Genomic DNA, 12,174 nt, shown 5'->3' with positions numbered 1-12,174 from the left:
GACACTTGGAAGAAGCAGCTTGACTTTTCATACTAGGTTCACAAAGGGATTTCAGCACTTTTCACAGTAAGCATTTGGTGGTAGTGATATTCTTTTACCTCATCACTGAAGGACAGTTACTTGGGTATGGAATCCAAATACTGACAGTCATTAGGCTACACAGAGCTGGTCTCTCTCTGTTCGTATCAATCTCTTCTGTCTTACATGAAGCAAACATCTACCAGGTCAAAGATGAAAATATTGTGTCTCTAAGATCAGGGCAGGAACCCAGGAAGAGAAACACTTTTATTCTATTACTTTCTCCACTTAAGACGCAAGTTGTAAGAGAAGTCTCTTACACCCAGGGAAATGCTCCAAACTCCAGATTCTATATACTGTCAGCTCTTCTCTCCATGTGGTGGATCAATAAACTCCTGAGAAGGCTCTGAAGAGAAGGGCAAGGGCCATGTGCTTGTGGAGCTCTGGGAAGAATGTGGGAATGTGACTGACCACACCTGTGGCAAAAAAAGCTGATGTTATACCACAACAATGGGGACCAGAAAGTGGCTTTTAAGGTGAAGGGTATAACCATTAGGGGGGCCGGCTGATTCCCAGTTGAGTGGATCAACTGGTCAACCAGTTGTGCAGATGTCTGTCCAGGAGAGCAGCAAGAGCATGAACGTCTTCCTGAGATAACTAGGCCAGCACGGTGGGACTGTATACAGGGCTCAGCCCAACCTAGAGTCAAAAAACTGAATAACTACCCACAAAAGCTTTGGGCAATGGGCTTGAGCTGGCTTAACCCCCTCCACTACAACTTCCCAGTGACTGGGGATGCCCAGCATTATGATATCAGACACCTGTAAGGAGCATCACATCTGTATTGTGATCCAACAGCTCTGGCTATGCTACTTACTTATTTCTATTCCTAAACTACTTCTCAAACAATAAATAGCTTTATATTCTGAACAACTAAAGGGAACACCTACACAACTTTTACAAACAACTTTTTCTTCTGTCCTTGCAAACACTTAAATTAAAAGGAAATGCTGCCCTCTCTCCACCCAGGAGTTCCACGGGGCTGTACCAACACAACCAGACAACAGGCTAGATACCTAGAGGACACTTTCAAATCAGGTTCTTAGATACTCTGCAGAGATATTTATTGATCTTCTGACTGCTGTGTTTCCCTACCAGATCTAATTCTTCTTTAGACAGAAACTGCCAAGAAACAGGATTTGGTAGCATGGATTTTGAGCATATTATTTCAGTGATGTTACACTACAACCACTACTGCAGACAAGATCATCTACCCTATTTACTGTGTAAGTACAGCCCACCTCCCTTCTCAGCTGAAAAATCCAGGAGAGAACACTGATGTATTTAGTCTCCTTACCCGACCCCTTGCCAAAACGCATCAAATTACTGGTCTGTCTCTTCCAGTCTCTGTTCTTCCACTATGCCAGTAACAGGCATGTTCAATTCTCCAGTATTCCTACCTATAACATGCAATATCATGTATCCGAAACAAAAAAGAACTTTCTTCACGTTAAACACACAGTGCAAGTATTCGATTGGATTACTTTTTTACTTCAGCTTAGAAAGGAGAACATTCCTCTCCCCTCTCTTTCATGAAAATATAATCCTAGGATCTGGAAATCAAATTCTTAACTGGTACAATTTCACTGAAAGGGGGGGGGGGGGGGCGGGGGGGGGGGCGCGAGAAAAACCCCAGCAGTACACCCTCTCAGGAAAATAAAAGAAAACAAACAAAACGAAAAAGTCCACCTTTTACTCACAGATGTGTAGAGTAACAAGTACAGCAAGATGGTCCCCAGTTCAACACTTGCACTATATGGAAGCAGAGAGCAAGAAAACCCGACTGTATGATGAGAAAGCCTTCCATTAGTTAAAGCAGTTAAGCAGTTAATTAGTGTAATTCTACCAGGGTTTCTCTGACAACTTGAGCAGAATATCTTTGCTCTCAGGTATTCTGCTCATTTTGTCAGAGCACATATAACACATTCTGCTTACCAAAGCCTGCTTAAATTTTTTACAATTATAAAGGCATCTTAAAGCTCTGTATCCCGTTTTTAATCCTAAAATGGAATGGATCTTTAAACAGATACAGAAATCACATAAGCTCTTCCATTCAGAGAACAATCATTAAAAGGACACCACCACAGATTTTTGTGACATTGTAAATGTCAAATATTTACAATGTAAGGAAATAAAAAATGAGTGGTAGTTTTATTAGTGACACTTTTTTTCTTGCTCTCCTTTTCATTCCAGTTTTCTGTTGTTCTCCTTTTCATTCCAGTCTTTTCATGCAACAAAGGGCTGATATAAAAGGAAAGTGTAATTCTTGAAACCGGTATTTCACCACACTTTAGAGTTCATAAGAACAGGAGAATAAAGGGACTTGTCCACAGCCACTGGCACTTCTAAAACAGTTAAAACACAGGTCTGCACACTAGAAGACCCATCTTAACACTGAATAAAGTCCACCAGTACCAGTCTCTCTCATATTCAGTCACTGAGGATGAATCAACTGGACATCATTCACAAATGATTAACTAGACCTGGAGAAAACTGAAGCTACTGTTATTGCTTAAAGGACAGGTAATAAGAGTACTTCTCTGATCACAGATCCAGTAAAGCAAGTATAGTTGTCCGTTTCATAAGGTAAATTTTCACAGCAATATTTGTGGTATTGATACTGGTATCTCCTAATCTCTAACACCCTCAACACATACATGCTTTGCATTCCTGATTTAAGTGCTGCAGCACACTACTGTTTGTGCAGTTATGTTGTTTCCTGCCTTGGAGAACTGATGCAGTATTTAAAAAAAATACCCTCCACCAAGGAGAGGCTGGTTTAAAACTACACCAGGATGCAGACCTGGTTCACAATGCAACTGCTCAGACAATTGTGCCAGCACAACTTGCTTAGGTGACACAGCACTGGCACAGGGATTGTTGAAGTGACACAGAAACCCTCGGCCAGTTAAAGACTGTCTTGTGAAACGTTAAACTAATTTTCATTTCTTGACTGTGATCTACAGAAACACCTCTTTCATCTAGCTTTTGTCTTTTTTACATTGTTTTTCCCCCAGATGGCCACTCCCAAGAATTCTTAATTAAAAGTCGGCAATGCTTTCTAGCATTTTCAGAGATGACAACACGCATGTATGTTCAAGATGACATGTCCTACAAGTCTGATTTTCCTGGCTGACTGTTCTAGAACACGTGCAAATGAAAAACTTCTGTCCATCATAAAATATTTCCATGAAGAAACATTCCTACCTCTCCACCTTGCAAAGGTAGTATTGGACTGAGCCCTTACCTACCACTGATGACACAATGACGTTTACTGAAGAAACAGAACAATTTTGAGAAGATCAAATTCGTTGCTCACCTTCGTTATTTAGCACCTGTTTAAGATAACAGGCAATCATTCACGTAAGAGTAGAAATCCCTGACAGTAAGGAAGAAAACTGCAAGGACACCCACTGTCAGAGTATAAATCCTTTCTTCCTATATACATCATAAGAAAGTCATGTTTGGTGTCACAGTTCTGAAAGAAAACAATTATTCCTGAAACATGTGTCAGCTCTCAAAATGCCCTGTTATTAAAATATGTATCTGTGATAATAAAGTCGATGTTTGAATTGCTGGTTTGTTACTAGATATATGTTTGACCAAGGTATCTAATGCTGCGGTGGTCACATAGTCACCCATCTAACACAGCTACAATTCCAGAATCCCCTCTACATACCCTGTACCTGCCTACCAGCAACACTTACGGCTCAATGAGGTTTAACATCAGACTGGCAAGTGACCGGTTTCCACAGTGAAAGACCATCAGAAACAATTTCAACTGGTTCTGAGCCCACCACTTTCAACAACACAAAATTAACCTCATGTCTAACCACCTTCCAGTTCTTTGCACACAATGCAGTTTCTTCTGCAGCAACCACTACTGGATTACAAACCAATGTCCCAACTCCGCAGAGGAGGCAATGGCTGCCCAAAAAGGCACCCTGCCGAGGCCACTTGCCTCTGCTCCATCACTCCCTGAGCCACTGCTGCACACCACAGGAAAAGCACATCCAGTAAGGTGTGCCACCGGACTAACAAGTGCCAGGGGACTGCTGAAACAGCCAGCAGGAAGAGGTGGTTACGTTCCCTATTGTGTGATAGAAGGCAGGTTTTAGGTGACTTCAAGATGATTAAAAAATACTAAGTGTTTTGATGTAGCAACCATTTCATAGATATAAAATCCCTCTCTTACCATGGATCTAGCTGATAAGAATGATTTTCTTACATTACACTGAAAACACAGGGATTTCTTATCCAACCTTACACGTTAGAGTGAGAAAAAAAAAAGAAAAGAAAAGAAAAAAAAAAGAGATCATAACTATTTGTTACTAGTCCAGACTGAATAAGAAATGAAGGACAGATCATATGAAAAAAAAAAAAAAAATCAGATTTTGCAGGATTAAAGACTCAAGCAAAATAATGACTAATATTGCAAATCTCAGGCCCACACAGGAAACCCAAATGCCTAAAGCAGCACACCAGGAACCTTTACCAAATTAGAAGAATCTATCTTCTAAATAGTTCCTCTGCAGAAGGAGACAAGAGATCAGATCCCAGATGCCATCCATCTGACTTAAGAAAAGCCAGCTGACTATGCACAAAGTACTACTGTTTAATAACAGATGACTATTATGTCCCTTTTATTCCTCACCTAGGCTGATCGCTTGCTTTTACATTCCTAAAGGAAAAGCCAAGAAGTTCACGCTTTGTTTTATGCATTAGGACACTGCAATTCCACTCGCTCCAGCATCTGTAACAGTTGAAAGTCCATGAAAACAACTTTCCTTAAAACTATTTTCCTTCACAGGACAGTAACAGAAAACATGGAGATCCTAAAAACCTACAATAAAGAAATTGGGACATCGCTGGCTCAGTGGTCTCTAACTTCTGCTATTCTGGTAGCAAAGAAATTTAATGAAGATACTATTGTATGTAATTTTAACGAAGGAAAGATCCAAATTTCCCTAGCATGTTCTTCACCAACGAACAATCCTTCAACTGTGTTTCCCTACAGGTGATTTGTGTAGTCTGTGGGTAAGGTTACTGCCAAGTCCTAAACACAGGTGAGAAGAAAAAGAGTGCTCTATTCAGAAAAAGGAGACAAACCAAAGAATTATCTTTTGTCTCTTGTCCACAAAGTCTCACAGCATGCTTATTCGCTACAGGCTTCCCCCACCTCCATCCACATCCCACCCTGCACACCCCTGCTCACAGGCTTTAATTTGTCTAGTTTCAAATTCCCCAAGCCTGTTATCTCACTGTGCTAGCAAACTTAGACAAATAGTTTAAAATTACATGTTTTAACAGGACTCATTGTTAAGACTTCAGATGTGTGTCTGCAAATATCATGCAGTTTTGTTAAATTACCTGCTATGTATTTCAAATGAATATAGGAATTGCCAAACCAGATTAGGCAACTAGCCATTTAATTCTGTAATCCAGTTCTTTCCCTACAGCAGTAAATACCAGATAACTTCAAAGAAATACATACACACACACAAAAATCCTAAAACCAATACTATCAAGCATCCCAACCATAAGAAAATTCCTCTGTTTTAAAGTATGCCTTGAAGCTACAACTAAATAAAACATAAATATGAGCCATTCCCTAGAAGAGCAACCCCATTCTTCCCTGCCCTCATGTACTAGAGTTAGCAACTGTGTGGCCACAAAACGGGTTGATGCAGCAAGCTATTCCAACAGAAAATTGTTAATTATTTGGGCAGAGCTAGTGTTCCATTGGATTAGCCAATTCAAACAAATGCCAGATCCTGCAAACAAGCAAAGGACTTGGTCAACCTTTTTTTGAATTACATCAGTTTAGCTACAACATGAAAGCAAGCCAAGAGAGACATGAAGTCCTCATACAAGGCAAGCAGCAACAGCAAGGCTGGAAAGGGACAAGAACACAGCTCCTCCGTTCGGCAGCAGATCATACCAGACTGGTTTAGCATCCAAGAATTTAGCTCTTAAGAAACTTAGGCTTGTTTGTTTGAGCCAGTTTAAATCAGAACAGCTTCAGTATCACCCTCTATTTTTCTCCATACGTGCATGCCTGTCCATTACTGTGCGCCGATGTTGTGCATGTCCAATTCAGTAACCATTTCAGCAGGTTCAGCCCACCAAAGCAGCAGAAAAATATTCACTGCTTTATGCAGCTAGACCTTTCCACTCATTTTTAACTCTGCTTTTGCCTTGGAGATTGTTACAGAGTACTACTGCCAGTGTGCAAAGGAAATGGGAATGCATGGCACGTGTAAGAAGGCTCTTTCTTAAATAAGGCACAAACCATAGCTATTTTCAAAAACTATCTGTTGAACTTGAACTATTTCAAAAATAGTTTCAGCATAAATCAGTTCAAGAGCTTCCTTCTAAACTTAAAGGAAAAACTATTAATTCTACATCTCTCAGCTTGCATTTACAATCATTTTTGTACTCATGCTGTGCTGAGACACCTAACGTGGATCTTGAGTTGCATGCAGGTTCGTCATGTGGGCAGCAGTACTGGGGATGCTGGGAGTGCTTGGGATGCTGGGTCATCCCAGATCTCAGCTGTGGAAGAAAAAAGAACCAGCGAGGATTGTTGGCTGGCCTGGGAATGCAGCTATACTTCCCACCCAGCCCTGCAGTACAGCAGAGTAATGCCCTGATGAGTCACTACTGCTGCGCCCGCTGACTGAAATAACCTCTCTCTTTGGCCACATCAGGTACATGTAAAATCTTACCATTCTTTGGCATACACAGACTCCATCTCAGCATCACAGCAGCTTTCCACATCTGTCTCTGGGCTTCAGCAATATTTAGGTGCTACACTGTCAAGGTATACACCACGTAATTGGTGGAAGGGCCAATTTTCAATTTTGGTATGTATCCCACTGTTCTGCTCAATTTTCCTAAGTGTCTTTTCCACTCTGCTTTAAATTTGTAAGGTAAATCATTTCAGTATCGCTGATCGTATCATCTACAGAAATACCAAATTTTTAAAGTTTTAAATGGCATCCTGTGATGTCCAACTTGACTTTGCAAACATAACAATCTTTTACTAATTTACGTAAGAAATTGCCTAGGTTTTAAAGGACAAAAAAATATTCTAATTACAAGCGTAAATAAGTGAAAACCTAATTATTACCTCCTCCAATACCATATACTACCATCAGAGTTTGAGCCCTGTATTGCTAAGCTTTCAACACAAATAATAGTAGAACTAAAAGCAAAGCAGGTTATTATCTACTGAAGATACATTCTCTTCATCAACTCCACTGTGTTACACAAAATTTTACTCAACCTGGACCCCTCAAGACAACAGTGGGTAACGGAAAGGGCACAATGCATTACCTCCTGGATTTTGTTCTAGGACACCTTTTCCTAGACCAACTCAGGACTTTAACAAGGAAAATCAAAGAGAAAACTTTGGCTTGTGTCCTTCACCAGAAATACCTATCAAAACACATGGGCAAGCACTAGGAAAAAGAAAACTGAAAAATTAAAAGAGGGAAGATTTTTCATCTCTCTCCAAGAGAAAGAATTGTTTGGTGTAAGAAAACTCCCACACACACTCCCCCCAACAAAAAAACAAAACAAAACAAAAAATCACAATTACCCAGTCCATATTATTTATAAGAAAATTTCTATCCACAATCTGCCAGCATGATTATCTCACTCCTTTTCAAAAGGTCAGTTATGTACATAATTTTGAATGAACATTCTGTATGAAAATAGTTTCCTTTTTTGCATTCTCTTTCTAGGTATTTTCTTAATTTTTCTCATTCTTGTACTACACATGCTTCAGTATTAGTCTTCTAATTTGCATACTTTCTTTTCTTCTTGCAATAGATGCAGCATTAGGAGACACTAAATGGAAGAGAGAAAAAAGACCAATGATTCGTGCTCGCCATATTCAGTTCCTCCAAAGCAGGCACAAGACAGGAAAGAAGAAAACACCACCAAGAAATAAAAACAATACTGAAATGCTGAAGGACCAATTATGCGTCTTAGAGGCTGCAGCTAGTCCAGGACGGCTGCCTCTGCAGAACACGCTGTCCAAAGGACAGCATAATCAGAGCCGTAAGATGTTCAGTCCTTCTGACAACAAGTTGCCTTTATATGAAGACATCCTGCAGAATTTCAAGTCTCTGATAAAAATCACAGATACCTCAGAATAAAAGAAAAAATACGTAAACAAGTTTAGTAATACCAGAATAAAAAAATCCTGTTTCTCCATGCATTTTTTTTATGCTTGACTGATTCATGCTATAATAAGGTACAAATTCTGACCAAAGTTCTGTCCCAGAGTCAGTTTTAAGATTTCCCTCCTATATAGATTCCCCAACAAGGAACAAGCTGTAAGATCACATGGCAGCCTTTTCTTAAGGGCTGAGGGCACTTTTATATTTGCTTTTCACACAGAATTATTCTAATACAACTTAGAAACTTAATTCTTCCCTGGATCTCCAGCAACTTTTTCTTTTTTTTTCTGGTTTTTTTTTAACTTACATATGGGGAAGAGAAATTGAAGAGGTAAAAGTACAAAACAACACTGCAGTCTCCTTCCTTTAGGAAACCCAAACCAAAAAGTTACCCAAAAAAATGTAATAGTGTTACACAGCTTGACACTGGTTGTATTACTATTCTCCCTGTACCATAAGCCTACTATCTACAGAATCATTTTACTTAACATTTCTAAAAAAACTTAATTTCTTGCTTTTCCTTTTTAATCGCCACAGAAAATAAAAAAGCCAATAGGAAAACAGAACAGAAATCTTAAAATTTAGTTTAAAACACTCTAAGCTATAGTAACAGTTCAAATTATTCTGATGCACATACTTTGTTTTTTAGCCCTGTTCTTTTCTGGCATATATGTAACTACACATCTGTGCAGCAGCATGCTTTAGTTATGTCACCTCTAGCCCCATGAAAACTGGTACTGTCCATTGAAAATTCCTTTTAGTTTATTTCAAATGCATTTGCTATCTTGGAGTCAGAATACAAACAGAAGAAAAATGTCCCCCTGAAACTCTTAAATGTGACCTATTAACTCCAAGTAACTATGCAAAAATGAAACGCCATAATTTCTTCTTAATTCAGAAATCCTATATATCCTGGAATCAACAAACTAAAGCAACCCTCTTCTCTGTCTACAAAGGGGAGGCAAAAATAGTTCTAATCCAAATTAGCAAAGTTAACAATTATATTTGATTATCACAATAAATCCTGAAGAACATGATATAATGCACAACTACATGATTTACATGATGTATGGTAGTCTGGCACACATGGAATTCATGAGTACAGATGCTCCATTTTACAATCTTTCTCCAAGTATCCTTTCAGCACATTCCCAACCTTAGCTCATTCTCACCAAGATTTCCATCCTCAATGGTCAGCACCACTTCATCCATCACCAGGGCCCGGAAATCTAGCTCCTCTTCACAGCACTTGGCCTTTAGTGCTCTCAGGATCTCCTGCTGAGGATAATCTTCTCTGATGCGACGGTCTGTTAAGAACCACAGCCTGGGAGCAACTGAACTGCACATCTTGGACTTGTCTTGCAACCTTCAAGGTTTCCTTTCAATCGAACTTCTAGATGGTGGAGAAGATGAGACTCTGTTAGAGTACATAGGATCTTATCTTCATGTTCCCCACTGTACCAAGTCCTACTCCCTCTGTACAAGTCAGTCCTTTTCAACGGGGTGGAACTTCTAACATCCAAGTGGAAAAATAATATCTACAACTAATCTGCAACAGAAGTAACAACAACAGAAACAAATCAATTTACATTCAATGGAATGTAAATGCTAAAAATCAGGTCTTAGTCCTCATCCTAGTTTCACCCACAAAAAGTACACACTTGACATAACTACTAGTACTGGTAGTAGCATCCCTCTTTCTTGACAGTACTAAGAGACATGCCAAGGACTAAAAAACATTTTAAGCCACCAGCTCTGAAGGCCAGAATTTCAACTTCATGACTGGGATAATTCCTCACAACTGGAAATAACTCAGCCCCTCTCCTACGTACTGCTAAAACACCAGTGACACACTTCATGTATACCTTTCCATTATACATGGAAGAAAACAGTGTGCCACATTCTTTATGTTAAAAAAACAGTCCAGAAGAAAGGAAGAAATCCATTAGAAAAGAGTTTTCCACATAAGTATTTAAAGACTGATTTGCTCTCTGTGATTTCACATCTACTGTGAAATATATTTAGTGTTATCCAGAACATATTAATGGAAAAACCAATGGAACAAGGACTATCAACAAAATGTTAAGAATACTGAACATTAATACATGTAATCTAAAGAAAAATCAAGGTTTGAATCTCAGTGCTAGCCCTTTCTTGCTCCAAGTCTTTCTTTTTTAAAGTCACTTTTACACTACTCATTTACACTCAAGAAAAACAAGAAGCAGCACAGTGTAGGGAAAAAGAGTTCTGGAGAAAAACAGAGCAGTTTTCTGTGCCACATTTTAAACTTTCTATTAAAATAAAGAAGGAGAAAACATTGAATTCACCAATATAGCTTACATGAGTTTCAAACAGAATTGAATTCTGGGATAGAAGCAGGAGTTTTGCCTGGTAGTCCACATGACAGGACCTGGTGTCAGCAAGAAAGGTACATGCAGAAAGACCACAGGTATGCAACTGCTTCCATTTAATATTAGAAATTTAAATTTAGTTTCTGCAGCAGGTCTTGGGGAAAAAAAGGGTTGTTTTGCTATAATGATAAGAACAAGCTGTGGGTTTTTTTTTTTAATTAAAACCCAAGTTTTTTCTACTACTACAGCTTTTTCTTAACAAGCAGAAGAACTTTAAGGGGCCATTTTTATTCCTGGTACTGAGAACCACAATGGCAAGAAGCAAAGACTGTGACTTTTTTTCCATTGCTTTGGTAAATGAGGAGCAACAATAAAGCCAAGGACTAAAGTCCTTGATACTAACAGACTGAAAAAAAAAGCAGAAGCTACGGAAAGACAATCACAGATGCAGACCAGCCCTTGACAGCAGTCAAGATGCTCAAGGTAAAGCAGGAAAAGGAGTGTTTGCTCCCTGCAGGAAAACGGGTATGGGAAGTTGTAAAGAATATCTTTTGATCTCTCAAAGACTACCTTTTTCTCTTCAAAGCAGCTGAAAGTGAAAAGGGCAAGATGAGGCTTGGGCTTGCAATGGCTGACAACTGTCAGATCCTGCCCCACTCCTGGCTCTCTCAACAATGGATTTCTCTACATGGTAGTTTACAGAAAGCTTCCTGGGACAACATCCTCAGCTAAGAATTGGGATAAGCTATATTTTTCAGAAATGGCACTGCTACGGCACAGTTCAGAAGGCTTTTTTTGTCAATTTACCTCTATTCCTGCTATTTGCATGAATGACTGGGGAGACCAAACAGCCCCACCTACCGCCTCTCTTTTGAAAAGCAGCTCTACCCAGCAGGCTAGCCCGTTTCATTTTAAAAAATGGCTACAGAACATTAAGTACATAAAAAAACATACTAGACAGGCTTTGTCATAATTCAAAAAACCAAAATCATGTCATTTTACATTTTCAGTCTGTTTGGGGTTTGGGGTGTTTTTTGGTGGGTCCATGTCCATCCATCCGTCATCTCCCCCAGTACTGGTTCTAACACTGGGGCAACGAGACAAGTATTTTCTCTCCGGCAGCCTTCTCCCCATTTTTGCTTGCTACTGACCCTTGATTTCTTTGCCAGTAGGGATCTGCTCCTATTTTTCTCAAATCTCTTTATGTGACCCCACCTCCAGCCCCGTAAATCTGCAGAGACTGTGCCATCATTGCTTGCTGACTGCCATTTCAGCACACACTTTCTTAAAAGCCAGCAAAGGACTGAAGAAAAAAAAAAGGTATATCCTTTTCTTTCCTCCACCTTTATTCCATTTTTGAAAGGACCTACAGCATTATGAAGAAGAGCCGTCCAGGCATCTCATTCAAATCATTAAACCAGCAGACATACAAAAATGCCTTGGGTATGGGTATTCATCTCTCTGCTAATACTATGTCTCATTTCCTCTAAATCTTATAAGTTTTATAAATGTATATACAAAGGTTTACACCTCATGATGAGGCAGGGAGGTAAGAA

General features: G+C 39.4%; 1 protein-coding gene across 6 annotated transcripts in view; it reads right to left on the bottom strand.

The window, feature by feature from the left end:
* RIMKLB (ribosomal modification protein rimK like family member B) overlaps window positions 1–12,174 on the bottom strand; it is a 58,352-nt gene that overhangs the window by 40,458 nt on the left and 5,720 nt on the right. For all 6 annotated transcript variants that reach the window (XM_040596348.1, XM_040596350.1, XM_040596349.1 and 3 more), the window contains exon 3: window positions 9,440–9,660. In XM_040596348.1, coding sequence (XP_040452282.1) covers window positions 9,440–9,614 — 175 coding nt within the window. In that variant the 5' untranslated portion in view covers window positions 9,615–9,660. The remainder of the gene's footprint in view (window positions 1–9,439; window positions 9,661–12,174) is intronic.

The sequence above is a fragment of the Falco naumanni genome, chromosome 5 (assembly GCF_017639655.2).
Source record: "Falco naumanni isolate bFalNau1 chromosome 5, bFalNau1.pat, whole genome shotgun sequence".
Classification (NCBI taxonomy): Eukaryota; Metazoa; Chordata; class Aves; order Falconiformes; family Falconidae; genus Falco; species Falco naumanni.
Note: the sequence above shows the minus strand (reverse complement) of the source record. Positions and strands in the feature narration are given on the sequence as shown.